Source organism: Nymphaea colorata, chromosome 4 (assembly GCF_008831285.2).
Source record: "Nymphaea colorata isolate Beijing-Zhang1983 chromosome 4, ASM883128v2, whole genome shotgun sequence".
NCBI classification, from domain to species: Eukaryota; Viridiplantae; Streptophyta; class Magnoliopsida; order Nymphaeales; family Nymphaeaceae; genus Nymphaea; species Nymphaea colorata.
In genome coordinates, this window is record NC_045141.1 from 16,858,475 (window position 1) to 16,881,453 (window position 22,979).

General features: G+C 39.0%; 2 protein-coding genes across 3 annotated transcripts; both read right to left on the minus strand.

The window, feature by feature from the left end:
• Positions 1–472: 472 nt before the first annotated feature.
• LOC116253444 (probable disease resistance protein At4g33300) lies at positions 473–3,923 on the minus strand. Of its 2 annotated transcripts, XM_031628265.2 has the most exons (4): positions 3,579–3,923; positions 2,363–3,007; positions 1,576–1,979; positions 473–1,065 (listed from the first exon to the last, which is right to left on the minus strand). In XM_031628265.2, exons 2-4 carry the CDS (start codon positions 2,955–2,957, stop codon positions 709–711), a joined length of 1,356 nt encoding a protein of 451 aa, XP_031484125.1. In that variant the 5' UTR covers positions 2,958–3,007; positions 3,579–3,923; the 3' UTR covers positions 473–708. The 2 variants fall into 2 exon arrangements, with proteins under 2 accessions (XP_031484125.1, XP_031484126.1); XM_031628266.2 differs by lacking the exon at positions 3,579–3,923 and having other exon boundaries at positions 2,363–3,127.
• A 7,521-nt stretch (positions 3,924–11,444) lies between these two features.
• Positions 11,445–14,928, minus strand: LOC116253199 (putative disease resistance protein At5g47280). Its single transcript, XM_031627970.2, has 5 exons — positions 14,290–14,928; positions 13,594–14,009; positions 13,154–13,500; positions 12,549–12,763; positions 11,445–12,404 (listed from the first exon to the last, which is right to left on the minus strand). The coding sequence occupies exons 1-5, from the start codon at positions 14,867–14,869 to the stop codon at positions 11,509–11,511; spliced, it is 2,454 nt and encodes an 817-aa protein (XP_031483830.2). The 5' UTR covers positions 14,870–14,928; the 3' UTR covers positions 11,445–11,508.
• Between the last annotated feature and the right edge of the window lie 8,051 nt (positions 14,929–22,979).

Sequence of the window (22,979 nt, forward strand, 5' to 3'; positions counted from 1 at the left end):
GAGTATCCTTCTTACCAAATGGTTTCTAAAGAGTTGTTTGATAATAGTAACACATTGTTATTGTCTCATGAATCTACCACAAAGAATGAGAGAGGTTTGAAAAACACTATAACAAGAGTTCCATGAGGCAGATTAATGGGCAATAACTATGTGTGACTGTTGCCAAATGGTTTCAACGCTCAGCAGATTAATGGGCAATAACTATGTGTGACTGTTGCCAAATGGTTTCAACGCTCAAGCTAGTAGATCAGCTTGGCTAATCATCCAAACCCATGATGTGTTGAAGAGCTTTACAGACCAGAAGCAATTGTTCCACCCGAATCAGTCACTAAAGACGTTCTAAGGGGTCCATATTCACACTGGTTTTCCAAAGATGCTAGTTTGTTATGGAAAAGCGGGCTTCTCCCAACTTGGCGGAACATTTGGACAACTAGAAATGATGTGTTCTGTTATCAATAGCGTCTTAGTCGAAAACTTTTGTGATGTGCTTCCATCATACAATGGATGAACTGTATCTATTGAACACTGCTCTATCTATTTCGAGTTTACACTTTACAGTGACATTCTGTCATTATATTTTGTTGTTGCCTTAACATCTTGTTAGGGGACCTCTCTCTCATATCGTCTATGAATTTTCCGTGACAGGAATTAAGTCACTTAAGAATCAGAAAGGAATCTGCTTAAATCAATCTTCCTCTTCTGCATCTTCTACCTTGTTCTCCAAGTAAGATTAAGCAAATGTTTCTCCGAAAGTTCAAAAAGTTTGAGAAAGGCCTTTTTCTCCGTTAGGTGGTATAGTTCAACCCACATGTCTATGATGGAAGCTGCAGGCAACCTTTTATCTTCAGGAAAGGAACCAATATCCAGAAAACAGTCCCGGAGCTGCTGGCACAGGAAGTCTATTGTGGTAGAGAAAACGCGGAATAGATCTTCCTCGCTTTTATAAATGTCACCTTTATTTTGCAGGTCTTCTGCAATACCGTCCCATTTTTCAATGGGTTCACCGTTTAGCCTTCCTCCTATATGTTCTAGTGCCAGTGGTAGTCCATCGCATCTTTTGATTATCTGCAAAAATAATCATATGACCTGATGATTAGAAAATGCCATCATATATTACTCAGCACATTCGCATGCTTAGTAGAAAATATTTGAGTGGAGTGAGAGTATGACACTAGGCTCTGTTTTTCAGGAGAAAACCTTGTTAGGTTACTCTATTATAAGTATATAGTGGAACTCTGTAGTGTTAAGAATCTGCCGGAATCAACAATTCAAATAGACTCGGAAGCAAATAGAAAACCTTGTTAGGTATATTATAATTATATGCAGAGTCTATTCATTTTAGGTTTTTAAAACCAAGTCAACTGAATTGCTGAATCGGCCAGGGGCAGCCTAAGCCATTCGATTCATTCTCATTTTTACAACAGGGCAAATACCAACTCAATCTCTACAATCTCTAATAAGTATCAATTGCATCCAACACAAGTTGGCAAAAATAGATTAAAAACTTGGACTCGGGTAGATAAAAGCAGTTGATCATACCATAAAAAGCGGGCAGGTAAATAGGAAAATGAATACCTGCTCTGCTGCCATGGTGTAAACCGGTGATGTTTTTCCCGCTGCATGATAGAATAACTGCTTTGCTGCCTCCTTTTCCAGCTTTGGCAATGGATAAATTTCATCCACTATATTCTTTTTCATCTTTTCTCTAGAGATGACGATGGTTTTTAGACGCTCTGTCCTAAACAAGAGATTCTTCAGATCCTTCTCAGACCAAACATCATCTAAGACAATCAAACGATTCCCAGAGCACTTAATTTGCTGCTCACTCAGCCCATGCGCTATCTGCCTCACAGCATCTTTTACGTCTTCAAACCTGGGCACCTCTCCACCAAGCAACTGAGACCATATTCTTTTGAGAATGTCCAGTGTATCTGGCGATCTCGAAACCGTGAAATAGAAGATATTCTTACCGAACGAGCCTGACAACAGCCGACCCAGTAGACAAGTGAGGAACCAGTATTTGACAGGTTCTATTCCACTATAGAGGGATGAAGAATTTAAAATTGTGGCACATATATATATTTGAAGTTATTTTAATCATAAAAAAAATTCAGACTGCTACGTGTACTGTATAGTGTATGTCAGCCAAAGCTTGTGTTAGTCCAAGATCAACTATCTAAATGCACGCAAAATTGATGGTTAAAATCATCGTTTTAATTTACAAAATAACTGCAATCACGATTTACCGAAGAAAGTTAGGAAACACAAATTTCTTTTCAAAACAATGAATTCACCTTGAACGTCAAATCTGTGAGACAGACAAAAAGGAGGAACGTCATTGAGCAATAGAAGTGAAAGGCACCTGTGATATCTGGGTCCCTGCAGAGGCTGTTCACCAAGGTGGTCTTTCCGGAACCCCCCATCCCACAAACGCCAACCACCTGATGCTTCTTCAATATCTCTTTCAGCTCATTCAGAGGCGTCACTATCCCAAAGACCTTACCAGGGAGAGGAGGCAGAGCAGCAACAGAACCTCCTGACATAATTCCAGTCACCTCGTCTCCTCCCAGCAACTTATCCAACTTGGAATTTATTTCCCCCATCCTCGAGCTCAGAGCCAAAACCCCCATCAAAGTCGCAGTCCGTCTGCTTTCCTGAATCGCTTCTTCTAGCTCTTGCAGCCGCCTGGAGTAGTCGACGTGCTTGCGGACGTTCCAGCAGGAAACTTGGGCACATTCGCTTATGAGATCTCCGCCCCTTGTCATCTCGCTGCACAGAGCCTCCAGCTCCGGATTCGTCGAAAGTTTGTCCAGTACTGGTCTTAACCCTTTCAACGCTCTTCCAAGCCGTTTGTAATGCTCTTTAAACTCACTATGTTGCCCAGCCACTCGTTGGATTACATTCCACAACTCTTGTGCTGCAACGCCAGCAAATGCACCAGCAAAAATTTCCGCCATCTTCCCTGGTTTTCCGGCGACACCTGCAACGCCCCTCCCCTTTACTTCCGCTGCAAATATTATAGAACAAAAAAATGGACATTTACAGATGGAAAAAACAAAAATAGGAAAAACAACGTGGCGGGATTCCTCTAACAGCAGGAGAATGAGAATTTAACTTCGCTGCTAAGTTTTTCTTGAGGCATCTACAAAGATGCCACCAACAAAGAATGGGTTCTTTCTAAAGCAAGAAAAACCGTCAATCACCCTCAAGATTCTTTTCTTAATACATGTACCTTCTTATAAAGACTCAAATTAATAGTGTATTCCACCTGAATATATTGGGATGCCAATAGATTCGATCCCAATTGGATGTACGCTTCACAGTGCTTGTTTTATTGGATGTTCATATATGTAGATTTGGAAACAAATGAAAAAAACTCTATATCATATCCAAATCTGACTTTTAATTTGAATCCGACTTATAAACCAAATCTGAACCGCATTACCAACTACAGCAGTAGTTCACGTCATAATCTTCTTTCCTGTTAAAGGGGACTTGGCAGTTTAGACACGGTACGAATCACATGGTTGTTGAGTCAAGGATATAAGGCGAGAAGAAACAGAGAACAAGGGTCTGACCATGACAGTCTTCATTTGGTTAAGGTTCCTGAGGACTCCCAAGTGAGGTAGCGGGAAGGAGGAGGGAGGCGAGAGTGGTTCAGTTACAGCCTTACAGAAACAACCGTCGTCTTCATCAATCATCATCTTCGTCGCAAGCGTGAGCAATAGGAAGCATGAGAGAAACAGACAGACAACGAGAGAAGGAAAGACTTGCTCGCTTCCGATATTGATACAAAGCGTTCTACGCCCTTTTACTTCTTCCTTCTTTGACCTTGGTTGCCTTCTTCTGTGCAGCTGAAGAAGACATTGGAGCAAATCTCGTGAAGCGAGAGAGCACGAGTAAATCACAAGCAAACTCCAGCGGGCAAAGAAATATTCCACGGATTTAGATCCCAACCCTCAAAAGTGAATTATAATCCATGACAAGAACTCCCGGTTTTACATCTGAAACACGCCCTAAGTTTAGGGTTAGGATTGCTTGTTATTGAATGGGAAAAGGAAAAGAAAACTCACATGAACTTGAAAAATGAGGAGCTCCTTTCAAAGAGAAGCCAAACGAGGGAACCGGCTTACCTTGCCTTCGGACTTGTCTGCTCGGTGGAGCAGTTCTAAGTCCTTTGTTTTTTCCGTGTCAGAATTTATAGAGACCATTGGAACCCGGTGGGAGAAATTTCTTCGAGAAATAATGGGCGGCTCGTTGAATCTTTTTCAGACCAAAGAGGAGACCGTTGGTTGATAATTGCCATGCAAGGCACTGAATTAGTCTTCGGAAGAGGAGTCGGCAGATCCTCCAGCACTTGCACATTCATTGAGCACAGAGTCGGCAGATCCTCCAGCACTTGCACATTCATTGAGCACAGAGTCGGCAGATCCTCCAGCACATGCACATTCATTGAGCACAGAGCGGCACCCAGCGACTTCACCATTTTCATTTTTTTTAAACTTTAATAAATCTAATAAATCAGAGATATTTAATTTTTAAGGACCCACATCTGTTAATATTGCTTGACTCTGTTGTTCACACGGCACATATTGCTATGTCTCTTGAGGCACATAACGTGGTGATGTCTAAAACAACAATGAAACCATGAAAAACAATTGGTATATCGCAGTCAATTTATGTTATATACGAAAGAAAACATTTGGAAATACATCTTTTAAGGTGTTTTTTGATGTAATATGCCCTGTGTCTTTAGAATTGATTTTGCCATTAATTAAGTCGGCCATTCTTCATGCCTACATGTGAGCTTCCCAAGGCTGAGCACAGCCCCTGGTCGGGCCCCCCAATACCTGGCTCAACTTAGGACTGAGCACTGGCTAGAAAAAAATGGCACTGGGCCGGCCCGATCATTTATCAGGCTGGCTCAGATGGGCCCAATAAATTTTTTAGATATTTATTTTATTAATATATATAATATTTTATTACAATTAATTATAGTTATATATTATTATTATTTTTAGTTTGATCAGGGCGGGCCTTGGCCTGGTTTAGGCTTGGGTTTTAATAGTCGGGCCAGTACCCAGGTTTTGGGTGTCGAGCTGGGCCAGCCCGCCGGATGCCCAAGCTTATTCCCAAGCCATGTGAAAATCATGGTTTTTGTAAGGCCACAACTTTGATGACAAAAGAAGATGACTTCTTACTAAACAACCAATATAAACCAAACCACGTTTTGAGGTAAATTAATAATTTTAAACACATTTGCATATGCATGTTAATTAAAGCATGTATATATAAATGTGTATTTGTTGTCCGATGTCTACGGGTTTTGTTCCATTTATTATCTAGGACTCAACGATGGGTATGCAACGTTTTCTAACGAATTTGATCGAAAAGATTGAAATAGGTTGCCAACTCAATGGACAAATTAAATCATATAACCCCAAGTTTTCAAACATGCAACCTAAAGTAATTGATTCCAAAATCTGAAAAAAAAGGGTATAAATCAAAGCTGTTATTGAAATATTATTCATTGCCATCCCTATTGAACACCCACTGCCCTCCAGCAGTAGAAATTAGCCCTACCATTGGTGATTATTGAATATTATGTGTTGACATCCCTATCAACACCCATCAGTAGTAGAAATAAGCCCCACCAAATATGAGTCAAGGATCTAACTTCTCTTACAATTATTGGTTATTGAAATGGAAAAGAAAAGAAAATCCCCAATGAGGTTGGCACATTGGGATCCAGTAGGGACTGGTAGGCGACCTATCAATATTTCAAACTCTAGAGTGTCAACTCATTATGCTGCAAATAAAAGGTCAGCGACGTGCAAGTTGAAGCACGGCGAAAGTGACACCTCCAACCATCAAAACATGGTTTTTGCAAATTGAAGTACAGTGAGAGTGACACTTCCAATTATCAAAGCATGTCTTAAGTTGAAGTGCAACAGGAGTGATACCTCCAACCCCATCAAAACATGCCTTGTATCCTGTGAGACCAAGAGTAGAGTCAAGGTTTCAACCTTGTCCAGTGGAAATTTCAACCTTGCTCAATAGAAAGAAAAAAGAAAACGAAAGATAACATAAACTTGAAATTTCAAGAGGTGCTCCTTTCCAAGAAAAATCAAAAGTACTTTGCCTTGGTGCTTCGTCCCCTTAGTAAGATATAATCACAAAAAATGCATTATTTTGAAAAAGAATGTGAAAAATAAGAGAAAATGAAATGCCACTTAAAACTTAAAAAAACACATTTTTTTAAAAAATGTTAAAATCACGTTTTTCTTTTTTCATTTTTATTTTTATTTGTTACAAATCTACTTATCTTTTAATGCTTGTGTAATTATTTTCTCACTTATTTTATTTTCTCTTTATTTTTATTTAAAAAAATCATTTTTCTCACATTTTTCAAGCCTACCGTATTATACCTGAGAAAAAACTCATCGTTTAAAACTCCGAAACATTATTTGTGAATATCGTCAGAAACGTTTAACAACCAAAATTTTTAACAAAAGTTAACAACAAATACTTTCCTCCACACTTGTCCATAAAATTAGGCTCCCCTGAGAAATATACTGAGATTATAAGATCTTTTTCATGGAGGGCGGCCCGCCACGACAAATTAAATGACTAAATAAATTTTACGAAATTTTTACATTACCAATGGAGGAGTCATTTTCACCTTGGAGAGGTGAAAGCTAATTGAAGCCAAACACATTATTGATCACTTGATTCAAGAGTGCCACACGTCTATTTTTTAAAAAATTATGTTCTACTTATCTTAACTTTTTTTATTTTTGATAAAAAATAATCAAATCAAATACTCCACGGTATCCACCAAGAAAATTCACGACATGGGTTATATGCAATACTTATTTTTTAGCATTGTTTCAAATTAGAAAGAAAAAAATAACTTTTAGGGGTTGATGGCTTTGAGTAATGAAAAAAATTCATATTCATGGTTTCAATTTTCTTATCATCATGCACAACCTTATTTTACGATAATACTTAAGTTAAAACTATGAGCTTTCCATTTGACATATGTATACAACCATTATAATATCATATAACCATCATAATGGTCAATGGTCATGTAGCTATCGTCTTTTATCATGTCACACCTTCCATTATGATAAATGATTGCTTCATAATGGTCAATGATTCCTCGATAGACAAACAAAACCAGCAGTGGAAGGTGAAAAGCATAGCTGGTTATAACTAATATGTGTTGTCTAATTGTATGTACATGATGTTTTTATTTCTCATAAATGTCTCCATTTTCTGGTCTGGCGTAATTGTTTTTACTGAGAATGTTCCAGTCAGAGTCCCAAAAAGGAGACAGATAACATCTTTTATATGTACATTGTGCAGTCAACATGCACATCCTAGGCTGGCAAGTCGAACAGAAGTAAAAATTTGGCACTTCATTCACAATTTTGATGTACAAAAAGGTCTTTGGGCTTCTGCATTTAACCTCTTTACAAAAATGAAACATGAACTAATAATATAAGTTACCAAAGCATACAGTTTAAATTGCAGATCCACTACATGAAAGATAACAGGGGGCACCAATTTAACATGGAGAAAGAAATATAAAAGAACGATATTCACATTTCACTGTAAATCCATGTGCATTAGCCAGCAAGCAACATGTAAGGGTTTCAAGAAATGCAGAGATGCCAAAACAAGTGCAAGGTATTCACCACACAAGAATGTTAACTGGCTAGACTAAGATCAGTCTTCGACCATGCAAGCCAACTTTTATATACAAATGAAAGAAAAGAAGATGGCAGATTTCAGAAGCACAAAACGGGGCCATGGGTGATGCCTATCTCTGGAAGATGATTTCTTCTCTTTGGCTGATACCAAAACCAAGTCATTTTCCTTTTTCATTTTCTGCCTTACAATTTCCTTCTGCTTTTGTCTCCTTTCCAAATATTCCAACTAGTCCTTGGTGAGCTGTGGATCTTCTTCCTCATTATTTTCATCTTTATATGCCGCTTCTTCTTCTTCTTCCTCTTCATACTGGTCATTGTCTTCGTACTGCTCATCTTCTTCATATTCATCCAACTCTCTATCACTCTGCTGCAACGAACATCCAATTTGTGGAACTGAGTTATTACCAATTACAATATGTTAAGACTTAAGTACACAGGCACAAAAAAGGTTCATGGAAAAAAATGATGATTCATATGTCAAACCAGAAAACTGCTTACATATCTATCAGGTCCCCGCATTGGTTTATAACCATCAAAACCTTCTCAACTCATCTCAAGCATGTATCCTGCAAATCTGTGATACCCGTGCGTTGACTAACCAATATATATTTTGCTTTATATTCTGTTACAAAATCATATACAAGCAGAGACACAAGTATCTGACTTTACACTGCCCCAATTCTAGTCAGAGCAAAGTTCTTGGGACTGCCGAAAATGCACCACATTCACTAATATTCATCTTTATCACGGTAGAAACCAGTAGAAGTGTGCATTCTCCTAAGCACTAAGCAGAGGAGGGCCAGTTCTGAGCTTGTCTTTGCAGATTAGTTATATCGTATGGCAAGCCGGCAGAATTCCTGTAGACGACAGCAATTTGTTGGCACCATTTCTGAATGTATTTCCACTTTTCAATTACCTAAAGAGCTTGTTTAGTGTGGTCAGATGCTTCAAGTATCAGAAGGGCATCACCCAGATGACATTCAACTATGCAACCACTGGATACTAAACGGATGAAAGTGAACAGATGTTCCCATGGCTTGTCAGCGGTAAAACGATTTAGAATTAGAGGTTTGTGATGAATGAATTTGAAAACATCAGCAGGAGAGAGAGAGCTGAAAACGAACTTAATTAAGGAGGCCAATGTACAAAGATACACCAGCTCGCAATGAGTGTTGAGAGGGGAACAACAAACTTCAAAACAGAAATTAAGTAGAAACTAGAAACGAAAACGATGGAAGGTCGAAACAAATTCATGAAATCCTGAAGGTGGCTAGCTCTATGATGAGAGAGACTTCACTCCAAACCAAGGATGCAATGGCCGAACGATCGTATGTTGCATTCCTATAAAGAATATCATTCCTGATAGTCCAAATTGACCGCCAAAAGACAAACAGTCAGATCTTCCAAAAGATAATATCCATGCTTTGTAGAGATTTCAGGTTCTTTGTTACTTTTTGTAGTCACGGGCTGAATTGGAGTTTGAAAATATTTCATGTTGACAACCTTTTAAGTTGAGCACGATGTGTTGGATGTTATTTCTGTCTCATATGTTAGTAATAATATAACCGGTCGGTCTTCAGACCCTTATTTGGTTTATATTTCTTCTCAATTTGAGTTTAATTTTAATTTCACTATTTAATATTAGTAATAATATAACCGGTCGGTCCTCAGACCCTTATTTGGTTTATATTTCTTCTCAATTTGAGTTTAATTTTAATTTCACTATTTAATAAGCCGCGTCTCAACTCTCTTGTATGTCAGACACATACACACGACAAACTCGACAAGAACGCAAACTCCGACGGCACAAATTACAAAAATATTTCGTGGTAATGTGCTGCTGAAATTCAATGGACAAATTAAGTATTATTAATCACAACTTTGAAAGAATCTAAAGTAGTTGATTTAAACACCAACAAACTTTGGTACACATTAAAGCACAATAAACTGTTATTAATACCCTATGATGTTTATAAGATAAATATTAAGGCCTGTTTGATAGCCCCAAGGATTCGAGGACAAGGGCAAAAAAAAATTTACATGTAAATTTTATCAAATTTTAGTTGTTTATATAAAAATTTTGAAAAATGATATTTCAGTCCACGTCAAAATTTAAAAACGTTAGTTCAACCCTTTTCATGGAAAACTTCAACTCTTCCTTTGTTGAAGGCATATCCTAAATCCTTTTATTGCAAAGTAAATTTCACCTCACAAAAGCAAGGGGTTCACTACAAGTCTCACTCTGCCTTTGCGCAGGCCAGGCCCGATATCCCGAATCTCGGCTTAGGACCCAGATCGACCCATTTGACAATAAAAAAATTATAAAATAATTATTTATAAATATAAAATTTATTTTTAATAATATAATACATGTTATATAATAATTTTTTTTTAAAATTATTAACAGGCCAAATCTGGCTTGACTGCGCCGACCTAGGCCGCACCATCCAGCCCTGGCTTGGGCCCCACCTGGCCGAGTATGAATATGGTAGTGGGGGAATGTGGTAGGTTTTTGTGGTATAATTTAATTTATGGGTCCCACAGATTAAAATCCCTTTATCTCTCAAAGTTGAATCGAAAATCACATTTTTTAAATAATTGTGCTTATATTTGAAAATTGTGAACTTAGCTATGAGGAATGAGAAAAGTTATATCATGAATGTGGCCTAAAGCTCATTGTAGTTAAGGGTGGGTATCGGGTCGGGTTGGCCGGTCAGGTAAGACCCAACCTGGGTCGGTCTGACGGGCCCAAATCCTGAGCCCAGGCCAAACCCGATATCTCGGGTCTCGGTTCGGGTGGGGCCCAACCCGCCCTGTTTGACAATAAAAAAAGTTTAAATATAAAATAAAATTTTATATTATAATATACATATTATTAAATTTAATAATAATAAACAAATATTTTTTTTAATTGTTAATGGGCCAGACAGGTACCCTGGCACATGCCTACTCTTTTAAGCATTTAAAGAAAATTAATAGGAGAGGAATCAGATACATTTTGTGGTTCAATTTAATTTATGGGCCCCAGAAACTAAAATCCTTTTATCTCCGTGTGCTAATTTCTCCTTTATTTAAAAAAACTATCAAAAGTACCAATGAGAAGAATTTTGGAAACATTGTTTAAAGATTCTCTTTTCCAAGATCAAAGTTAAATCGAAAATCACATTTTTAAAATAATCATGCTCATATTTGAAAATTGTGAACTTAGCTTTGAGGAATAAGAAAAGTTACATCGTGAATGTGGCCGACCTGCTCCTTGTAGTCCCTTTTTTTTAAGGGTGGGCGTCCGCCCAGCCCGGCCCAAGTCGGCCCATCAGGTCTAAGGCCTGGGCCCTACCAGCCCGTTTGATAATAAAAAATATTTTTTAATTATGAAATATTTTTTATAATATAAAATTTATTTTTAATAATAAATACATATTATTAAATTTAAAAATAATAAATTTTTTTTTTTTTTAATTGTTAACGTGCTAGATCGATCCGAGCCGAACCGACCCCGGCAGCACCATCAGGCCTGACCGGACCGGGTAGTAGGTACCTCTCGCCGGTGGCAAAGGCCTTTAAAAAACAAATAGTGGGAGAATCTGATAGGGCATGATGATCAAATTTATCCAAACATATTGGAGACCAAACAAACCAGAAAAGGAAAAAATCATTGCCTATAGACAACGACCAAGAATCAATGAATAAAAGACGATTCCAAGTTACAAACTATCCCTGCAGAAATGCCAAGGTCACTTCTTCCATTGCCTACAGACAACGACCAACAATCACGATTCCAAGTTACAAACTATCCATGCAGAAATCTCAAGTTTATTTCCTCTCTGCGCACTTCTAGCTTACTGGGGTCGAATCCACAAGAAATCCACAGTGAAGCAACTTCCTCATCACAAACCACCTTCTTCAAACGTTCCATTTGCACCAGAGAAGGAGGCAGGTCCATGATGCTTGAGCAGGATCTCATGTCAATCTTCTCCAGGCTGCTCAGTTTTCCTATTTCTTCAGGAAAAACACCCAAACTATAACAGTTTGAGATATCCAAGAACCTGAGTTCTGAGAGTTGGCTCACCGAGTGCGGTAAGCGTTCCAATGTCCCGCAGGCCTGCAATCGCAGGACTTTCAATTTTCTCAGTTTATCAATGCTCTCTGGCAGACTAAGCAAGTCAGGGAAATTGGTTATGCTTAACTTCTCCAGACTGGAAATGTGGCAGATGGTATCCGGCAATTCATCCAAGTCAGTGCAGTAATCTATTTCCAGATCCCTGACACTTGGAAACAATGAAGGGATGTGCAGTAGATGGCGAACGTCACAGAGGACTAGTGAAAGCTTATGCAGATCCTGAGGCTGCACAGGGGAAGCACCTGTTATTATGGAAGTGACAGTTTCTCTAAACTTCCACACTCTGGACCACAATAGGGATCCTTCTTCCACCATCCGCAGTGGCTCAGCGGGCAGTGATATCTTTCTAAACATTACCCTCTTTAGTTTATTTAAAGAAGACAATAGGAAGAGTCCATCGAGTTCTGCACGGTTGGAACCATGATTGGCAACAACCAGAACTTTGAGATTCTTCATATTTTGCAGGAATGGTGGTAAGAAGTAGGAAGTTGCTGAGTCGAAGTTGAGGATGAGGACTTCAGCATTAGGTAGGTCTAGATCTGGCCAGTCCCATCTTTTCATTTCCCCTGCACCGAAACCAGAGAAACGGCAATGTTCAGAACCCCATCACCAGAACCACTCACATGGGAGCACCGCATGTGTTGCAGTGAAACGAGTTCAATGTAGTCCTGGGCCAATATTAAGTTTAGTTGCAGAGTCATGGTGATTACCAGTGTTTATCGAGGCAAGCGTTACTTGGCTGGTTCGATTCTTTTCCCGCGTCCAAGTATCTGGGATGTTGCCCTCTTTCTTTTCCATGATCAGCCTCGTATTATTCTGGCTCGCATCTTTCTTTTTCATCTCGAGGATGGTCAATTCTCTCAGTACATCGTGCTGACATACAGAGAGACTACTTATACTCCCATCTGGATCTCCAGCAGCACCACTGAAAGATTAATTTGTCATCAGTTACGTAGCAAGTCAAGTGGATCAAGTTTTAGTAGCATAACGCTAAAATTGCTCCATGGCTGAAATATATAATGATACGGCACCACCAGGTTTTATGTAGAGCGATTCCTGAGAACCAGCTCCTTGAATCAGGGTATCAAAATTGTAACCAGAACCAATTTTAGAAAGAAAGAGGGAAAGATCCCTACAGAGTTCAGGTACACTTTGCTTTCTGCAATTTTGTTCTTTTGCTGCAAAGGTGGTCAGGGGGAGGCAAATCCCTGCTCAAACACTTAAGAATTGACGACTCAATGAAAAAAGGATTTTGTAAGTAATAAATTCATAGCATAAATATAAACCTAAAACTTGTTTCGGGAAATTTTCATACCATTTTCTGTCAACGAGTTTGACAAGATTTCTTCGGCCTAGTTCTCGAAGAATCACGTAAGCGCGATTCTCATCCATGTCACGTGTTTCAGTCCACATGTCTATGATTGCGCTCGCAGGGATCCTCTGGTCTTCCGGAAAAGAGCCGAAGTCCAAGAAGCACTCGCGTTCTTCCTCCGTCAACGGTGTAAGACTGGTGGAGAAGCATTCCGTGATTATCTTTTCCATGATCCCACCAGTCTGTTCAAGTCTATTCGCTGTATCTTGCCACTCCCTCCCGTCTTTCTTCGCCAAAGAGCCTCCTATCAGCTCCAATGCTAGAGGGTGAAGCTTGCATCCTCTCACTATCTGCAGAAATGGGAAAAAGTGCTTCACAAGGAGAAGAAGATGGAGTTTTTTGTTTCTTTCTATTGAGGCTGGGCATGCTGATGCAAAATATACCTTGTCTATTAGGTCCTTATTTGGCTTCCAGGATCTTTCAGGGTCGACTCCATTGAAAGCATGGTGCTCAAATAGTTTTCTAGCATCATCCTCTCTCAGCAAGTTCATAGTGTGACACCAATCACATACACTATCGAGTTCAGTTCTTGATGTTATGAGAATTTTGGAACCTTTTGCACCCTTGATTGCTGACACCAGATCCCTGATGATGCCCTCGTCGTCGATCCAAACATCATCCAAGACTATTAGCACCTTCTCCGTTCTTCCCCTCAGACAAGATGCAAGCTCGTTGATTGCATCCCGTTGGTTCACGAATGTGCCAACATTTACATGCAACTTCTCAAGTAGTCCTCGACAGATCCTTTCCAGATCAGGCGAGTGAGAAACCGATTGAAAGATGAGTTTCTCGTATTCATCTGGAGGAGATGAAAGGGAAAAAAAATTTTAAAAAGGGAAATAATTACCCAATTTTGTCTTAATTAAATGCTAATTACTGATATTAAATAAAAACAAAAATTGTCAAAGGTGGATGTCGGGGCCGGGCCGGGGGTGCATGCTGTCGCTGTTCCAAAGGTGGCTGTTTGCTCTAGCATAGGTTTGTGGCAACGATGGAACTTAGCTAGACTCGGAAGGGAAGCATACAAACACAATGACAAACGAAGGGAACGTGATTGAGCAACGGAAGGCGGAAAGTACCTTTGATATCTGCTTCCCTGCAGAGCTTGTTCGCCAAGGTGGTCTTTCCGCACCCACCAATCCCACAAACGCAGACCACCCGATGCGTCCTCAATCTCCTCTTCACCTCCCCCAGAGGCTCCTCTATCCCAAACACCTCTGCAGGGAGAGGAGGCAAAGCAGCAGCAGCAACAGAACCTCCCCCACCTACCACCTTTTCCAAGTTGCAGTTCATTGCCTTGATGCTCGATTTCACTTCCAGAACCACCCCCAGCGTCTCGGCCCCTATGAATCCCTGAATCGTTTTTTCTAGCTCTTCCAGTCCCTTGGAGTAGATGGCTCGCTTGAGGGGGTTCCAGTGGCGAACTTGGGAACACTTGCTTATGAGAACTCTGCCCCTTTCCATCTCACGGAGCAGATCCTCAGCCACTGTCTCCCTCGACGTCTGTTGGTCGAGCATTACTCGTAATCTTCCCCACAGTATCTCCAGCCGCTTGTACTGCTGTTGGAACTCGGAAGGAGCGCCCGCCAACTTTTTCAATAACTCCCACACCTGTTGTGCGGCAACGCCGGCAGCAGCCCCGATCACAATTTCTGCCATCTTCGCCAGCACCGAATTACCAAACCTCCAAAACGAGGAAACTACACCGGAGTAAGAAAGCCGCCAGAGAGAGAGATGGTGAGGAGTTCTAAGTTTTTTCTGTTTCCATAGCAGAATATATAGATCTTTGGTACCTGGTGGGAGGGAGAATTTTCTTGGGGACATCGTGGTCGACACGTTGAACATTTCAGAGCTAGCAAAGAGGAGACCGTGTCCGCGGGTTGACAAATGCCATTGTCGGAAATTGCTTCTCGCAGAATCAGCGTTAGGAGGCGGAGTCGACAGACACTAATTATTTGCCCACCTAACGAGCCAAGGAGCAGCGCGCAGCATACTTTGACCAACAGTGGATGTGACACCCGTCGATGATTCCATGTTTTCTTTTAGTGTTTATTTTCAATCACGAGCTAATTTTTCATTTTTATTTTTAAAATATTGCTTTAATAAATCAGAAATATCTAATTGTTAACGAACCGTATCTGTTAATATTGCTTGATTATATACTGCTCATGATTTAATATTCCTTTTCCTATTATTTCTTCTGCCGAATCAATCTTGGCGTCAGAAGAGGAAGTCATGGTTCTGTAAGTCATCGGTATCTGGAGTCGGATACAACACAAGCTTGCTGCACCAGAAAGCCATATCAAAATTCACGTTCAAATTCAAATTCAACTCCGGCTGTACATGAACCGCCAACAGAGTGTGTGTGAAAATGAAATGGCTTTTATGATATACCCATTTTTGGCCGTTCCAGATGATTCCGGTGATCCCCGCCGTCGGTTGAAAAGTTCATCACTGGCTTCCGACTTTCCGTCCGCCATGTGAAAGGTACATGTCCCTTTAGTTCCAGATTTTGCATCGAAGGATTTTGTGATGCTAATTGTTTGCAGGAAAGCGGAATTCAGATGATGCGATCATGACACATACAGGCTTTTCATGATCTTCGTAAAACAATATCCCAACCATTAAGACTTGCCTGCAGATCACGTTCGAATTGCGTGCACTACATGACTACATGTCTAATGTCATGATTTGGCTCCGGCCCTAATATATACAATCATTATTATTGACCCTACATATAACCTACTTTAGAAGGTGATTTACGAAAATCACTCCAGGCCTATTGGTTTTCTCTCACAAGCATCCGGATGGAAAAAAAATTATGCACCGGAAAAAGATGAAGACTTCGAGAACGAATGTTTTTTTATTAGAAGGAGCACAACACAACTTAGGCACACTCCCTTGCATACACCAAGATCATTATTTTTTAAGACACCAATACCATCAACGCTATGATAATGGGCCATTATTTATGGCCACTACATGCATGCATGCTTATTAAACATGACATTGCAAATCCAAATGAAGTCCTCCTAACCCCCACAACTTGCTTTGCCATCACTGCATGGCATTAAATTGCTCTGCCATCACTACAACTAGCTTCTACCGTCTCCTTCTCCGACACTTGCTGCTGGATCAGAGGGAGAGGAGCAGACAAAGCAGCAAAAGAACCTCCTCATTCCGCCCACTTCGCCTCTTTTCAGCATCTTATCCATCTTGCAGTTTGTTTCCCTCATATTCGTACTCAGTTCCTCAATCTGCCTCTGCATTTCCGCCTGTACGAATCTTCGAATCGCTTCTTCTAGCTCCCTTAGCCGCCTGGAGTACCTTCTTTGCTTGGAAACGTTCCAGCGGGGAACTTGGGCACACTTGCTTATGAGCTCTCCGCCCTTCCTTAGCTCGTAGACCAGAGCGTCATCCTTCAATTCGGCCGCCTGTCTGTCCAGAATCTTGCCAACTCTTTCTCAAGCCGCTGGTACTGCTCTCTAAACCTACCTGGGCGAGCTGCTAGGTCTTTGACTATTGCCAACAACAGTTCCGCGGCAACGGCACTATATTTGTATAGATTGGTGAAACAATTTCAACTTTTCTTTCGCCAAATAACTACTAAGAACTAGCGAAACGCATCTAAACAGATGCTCCTGGAAAACAAACAGTATTGATCGGCACCTGAACAGCCTTCTGCTTGAAGCGATCGGAACTTCAAAGCCACGGTGGAGATTAAGAGAGGGAAGTCTGGTGGGAGTTCTAAGTTTTTAGTTTCCAGATCACAATATATATAATGCTGGGAAGTGGAACTAAAATGGTTGCTGTGGGCTGGCTCCGACTAAGTCTTTGGAAAGAAGGCTAAGTAGATACTGGATAACGTGTACGTTACAATGCGCACCTAGCGAGCCAAAGAGCGGCGGGGAACACTCGAAACCTGGCAGTGGGCCGGGCTCATGAAATGGTCTTGGGTCGGCCGGGGACAGAGTTTAAATCGGGTGGCTAGGTTGGGTCAAATAAAAATTTTTAAATAACTTTTATTATTTATATATGTATTATATATATATATATTTATTTATTTATTAAAAATAAATCGGGCTGATAGTGGAGTACTTTAACGTTGTGTATACTTTTTTTTATTTTTATTTTTAAAAAATATTATCTATAAAAAATTAATAAATCAATACTGATCGCATTGGAAACCAAGCCATGGATGAAAACATGTAGGCCCGGGCATTAGGCCCGCTCGGTTAAAATAAAAAGAATATTTTAAAAAATAAAATAAATCTTTAATTATAAAATATATTTTATTAATAAAATATATATCATTATTAAAATAAAAATAAAATTAAATAATGCACCGGGACAACCCGAGCCGGCCCGGTATGTTATTGGGCTGGCCGGAGCTGGTTTTTCCAGGGTCAAACCGGGGTTCGATGGAGCTTCAAATTAACTAGTCCGAACCCGATAACATACGAGATCCGAGTACTCAGCCCAATGCCCAATCCTAGTCAATCCTAGTTCCTTTTCCATTCTTCTTAAAAGGTGAAATTACTTTATTCGGATTTCCCAGCTATTCATTCTAACCAAATGAGACTTTACCATTTTTTTTTTCTGTTCTTGCTATACCCTTATGTACGAAAAGAGGTTTTTACAATATCGATAAAAATACGTTAAACGTTAGTAATGATTTCACTGCCAACTTAACTTTTATGAGCATAAAGTAGTGTTAATAATTGTACTGAGGTTTCCACCCTATATCAGTAAAAATTAATTTTATTTACGTGATGAAACATCGTTTTTCCCTTTTCCATATGCCTGCCGTCTTAGTTTCTTTAGCTTGAAAAGCTGGAACTAAATCATAGTCACATATCAATCCAACAAAAGCCTTAAATTTAATGGCCCAAATATGGGGAAGAGAAGAAATGCGGTGTTAGTTGAGGGTTCTGGGAGAAAATGACTATGGCGCTAATACATATATACGAAGGGAAAGCATAATCGTCAATTTTATCATTTTTCACATTAAGAAATAGATGACCCGTAAGATGAGGTGGACCGACGTAAGCATAAGGATCAATTTTATCATTTCCAACAAGATTGACTCGATAAGAAAAGCAAATAGGGTTGATTTGGACATGAACTCATTGTTTTTTATTTTCTAAATAATGGCTCTACAAAGTAACCATCAATAATAAGATGAGAGTTTTAGGGAAAAGGATTTTATATATGGTAGTATGATGTGTTCAATGTATAAGAAATGAGTGACCTGTAAGATGAAGTGGAGTGGTCTACGAAGGGGTTGGCACAATTGACATAGAGGGGGTTGGTAGGCAGCTATACTTCGTTATGAGACTATGTACCCTAACGAGACTATGTACCTTAAGAGACAAGGGATTAGGCGGGAGCTTTGGTTCTTTTCTGAGTTGTAGTATGAAATATTCCTCTTGTTCACCTATAAAATAAAACAAGAGAGAGATTATTTTACAATGAATCACTAATGATTCAACATTCAAAATTTAGGTTTGAGCAAGATTGACTCGATAAAGAGAGGAAACAAAGTTGACTTGGACAAGAACTCACTGTTTATTATTTTCAAAATAATGGGTATACGATGGCTGCAAAGTATGGATCAACAAGTTGATGGTTTTGCAAAAAAATAATTGTTTTTGGCACTATGGCATGTTTAGTATATGAGGTGAAACATAATGATCCATTTCATTATTTTTCACATTAAGAAATGAATGACCTGTAATATGAGGTGGACTAACGAGAGGCCATTTTCGAATATGAACTATCAATGATTCAAGATTTAGAATTTAAGTTCGAGGAAGATTAACTGGTAAAAAGAGGAAATAGAGTTGGCTTGGAGAAGAACTTACCCTTTCCTATTTTTAAAATAATGGTTGTAGGATGATGGAAAGTAAGGACCAATATACAATGAGGGTTTTGGAGAAAATGATTTTATGGTGCTATGACATGTTTCATGCATGAGGATCATTTTCATCATTTTTTACACTAAGAAATTGATAACCTGTAAGGTAAGGTGGACTGACGAGAGGTGAATCTGTAATACGAACCATCAATTGTTCAATATTCATAATTTAGTGTAATTTGAGCAAGATTAACTTATTAAAGAGAGAAAATAGAGCTGACTTGGAGAAGAACTGGTCATTTTCTAACGTGAACCATCAATGGTTCGAGATTCAGAATTTAGTCCAATTTGAGCAAAGATTGACTTGGTAAATAGAGAAAATAGAGTTGACTTGGAGTAGAACTGGTCATTTTCTAACGTGAACCATCAATGGTTCAACATTAAGGATTTAGGTTAATTTAAGCAAAATTGACTTGTTAAAGAGGGGAAATAGAGTTGACTTGAAGAAGAACTCAGCGTTTCCTATTTTCAAAATAATGGTTATGCAATGGCTGCAAAGTAATGATCATATCATGTACTCGATATCAGATCAACCTTTTACCCTTCGTTAAGAAATCATGTATTATTTTCTTAGTTTTCAGATTCTGCCCACAGGTTTAACAAGTGAGTCCTTTCAATCATCCTTCAAAGTTAAAACCCAAGTTACAACCTCCTTTTTAACTGTGAAAATGTGTTCCATTTCTATGAAGAATAAGCGACTTCTACCAGAAGGGACAACACCAAGATTGTGGAAACCATTCATATTTAGATGCCAAGTTTACCAACAAATGCAGAGCAACACTCATCCTCCCGACATTCCGCTAGAGAGTCTCTATAGGATAGACCAACGAGAACAGGTGGTTTCTTAGGCTTCTCAACATGAGGGAGTGTCGTCTCCGTAATGCGCAAGAGAACAATCCAGTGATGTATATGAATAAATAAATTAAATGTGATTTGATGAAATTTTACGTGTGTTTTTTAGTCAAATTGATCATTGAAATTATTTAAACTGAACATGAATTGAGATATCTTAATATCTTTAACGAATAATGGCTCGGCACGCACTGGATCTTTGGACTTGAAAATTTGCCTTTTTATATCCAGTGATGGAACTAAATCTTAATTGCAATAGTTTTACTTGTTTGTGTTTTCAATTTTCTCAAAACTTTGTCTTAGTTTTTGTATCATAGTATATTGAGTAATTTGGATATATTGTCCCTTTAGGGCCATATGCAACTAGACCGAAAGACGGCTCACGTTCAAGGGGTTTAAGGTTTAAATTTTATGGTCGTTGCCCTAAACCAGTGTGTTGTTTTTTAGGTTGCAAATGATAGCAATCACATAGTCGAGTTGAATGATGCACCATAAGTTCTCTTAAGCCCCAAAACAAGCTAGAAGTTTAGAAACATAATAGTACTGATTTTGGGGTTTTAATTTGAAAGCAATTTCCTCTAATTAAATTAAATATTAAAGGAAACTTAGATGGACCATAACTGAATTGTGAAATCGATCAAACATGACCAGACCCACTCCTACATCAGGTTTGGGCCCCCTGTCCCATGAATCTTAGCCCACCCCTAACAGTTTTGACTTCATCATGAACAATGTAAAGAGTCAACACAACTACATATTTAACCGCCATCTCATAAGCCATTAAAGATATTTTTGAATTTTCAATACAATTCTAAACTTCTCAAAACGAGGAGTTACATGATATGATAAAATATAATGCACAAATTACAAGTGTGTTTGGATGGGTCGGGTTTTCTTAGAATCGAGGCATACGGATCTTCCCAGTTCCAACCAGTGGCCGAGCCATATCAAAGCAGCCTCATAAAAATAGAGTACTTTGATATCCCACCATAGGTTTCTGGGGGAAGGAGAAGTAACGATGCACAAGTTGAAGTAGAGCACAGGCATCCACCCCTTGTACCAATGCAGATCTAAACTTTGTAGAGAAAAATTGGGGTTTTAGCTTCCGGGACGCCCCAAAAGTAACTATGAATATGTTGCCATACAAATTGAGCTTTTGTAATGCATATGCATGCCTAAGAAGAAAAGCAGGAGCAGAGCCAGGATTTTTTTTAAGGGTGGGCCAAACAGTTCAACCTCAGATCCGGGTAGGGCTAAACTGAACAAGAATCTAAAAAACACATTGCACAACTAATTTTTTTAAATTTTCTCAATGTATTTTTTTTTTTCAATTAGTTGGGGTGGGACCATGGCCTAGGTGCCCCCCACTCCCTCTGCCCCTGAAGAAAAATGTTGAAGGACTATTTTAAAAACACGAGATGATGACTTGATTATCTCCCTTATCAATAGCATAACCAATAAATGTACCTGATGACCATTTTAACATTCTCATTTCTCATCCATCTCAAAATGTTAAGGGTGGCCAGAAAAGTATGAACCAGATGTGTGAAAAAAAAAGAGAATAGGAGAAGAATCATTCATGTCAACATTGCAACAAAATTCATCCCCAAGAGTTTGCTTGATGGGGATATAACTCGCTGATCAATTGATCCGAAGAACCAAAAAAAAAAAACCGAAAATGCATAGGCAACAAAAGAGAACAAAAACCTAAGAACAAACCAGTTGAAACAAGAACCAACAATGCAACATCAAAATGACCTCACAAAACAAAACCCAACAAAGTCTTGTAACAAAAACCATAGCCCCAGCTTTTCAAGCCAAAAGTTGAAGAAAGCCCAACAAAGCAAACCAGAATCACCCAAAGCATTCAATGGAAGCAAACCGACCCCTTCCACAGCTACACCAAAGAACTATCACCATATGCTCATAATCTACCAAAAACAATCGATATTTTGGGCTATTGCAGCCAGGGGGGGCTGTCAATAACAGAAGCAGATGGCGTATAACTTTGAACAACAAAACACTGGACTTGGAGCAATTACTTCGAGCAATGCACTACACTATCAATACACAAAGAGTTGAAGGAGCAACCAGATTTATGTATTGTTGGAAGAAGGGAGCCTTATAAGTACTTGGAGGTATAACTGCCCAACTAAAACAGCTAAAACATACCAAAGGTGGTTGTGCATGTCTCCAGCTCGTTCTTGAAGCACATAGTCTTCAAGGTGACACATACAGTCAGCTGCCTTCCCTTTTTTGAGTTCAACACTTCCAAGGTGAAAAATTACTGCCATTACTTGGAACACTGCATCCTGCTAACTAAAAGATTAATTTTATGCATTCAATCGTATGAGTCATCTACATAGTTCCTGCAGAAGTCATCATTGAAACGAGAAAAGGGTAGGTCTTGATAGCTAAGAAACTTGGTGCCTAGTCATGTACTTAGTAGATTAAAAAAGTTCAAGGAGAAATGTTTTCACATTTAATTGTTGTTGTTTACTGTCTTGGCATTTTCAAGTGCTTCTAACAAGGATTCAATTGCTGAATGCAGGCCTGTTAGTTTTATCTCATACATTCATATGTTATCTCATAAATCTTTTGTTACCTCATAATCATTATCTTATACTTAAGTTTAATGTTATTTCATACATCCATCTGTCTGTTATCTGATTGTCTCATAAACATTTTGTTATATCATAAACATTATCTTATGCTTATTTGTTATTTTATATACATTTGTTATATCACACACATGCATATGCAATGTTTAGACATGAAAGTAAATGCACATATTAGTAGTAGGGTCTCTACATCTGGCATATGTCCGTTATACACACGAGGGTGGTGTACAAAACTCGATCTGCGTGAATGTGGCCTACCTTCCCCTTGTAATCCCCTTTTTAAGCATTCTAAAAAAACAAATAGTGGGGGAATCCAAGTGGGCCTTGTGGTTTAATTTAATTTGCTGTATTTCTAATTGCCTTCCAATAACCTAAGTAA

Bases quoted from the DNA above. Each gene is read 5' to 3' on its own strand.
- LOC116253199 (XM_031627970.2), bottom strand. From the start codon at position 14,869: ATGGCAGAAATTGTGATCGGGGCTGCTGCCGGCGTTGCCGCACAACAG. The intron at 14,010-14,289 runs GTACTTTCCGCC...CATCTCCTCCAG, and splicing joins CAGGGAAGCAGATATCAAAG to ATGAATACGAGAAACTCATC. The intron at 12,405-12,548 runs GTAATCACCATG...GTTTCGGTGCAG, and splicing joins GCTTGCCTCGATAAACACTG to GGGAAATGAAAAGATGGGAC.
- LOC116253444 (XM_031628265.2), bottom strand. From the start codon at position 2,957: ATGGCGGAAATTTTTGCTGGTGCATTTGCTGGCGTTGCAGCACAAGAG. The intron at 1,980-2,362 runs GTGCCTTTCACT...GGCTGTTGTCAG, and splicing joins CAGGGACCCAGATATCACAG to GCTCGTTCGGTAAGAATATC. The intron at 1,066-1,575 runs GTATTCATTTTC...TTATTTTTGCAG, and splicing joins ACACCATGGCAGCAGAGCAG to ATAATCAAAAGATGCGATGG.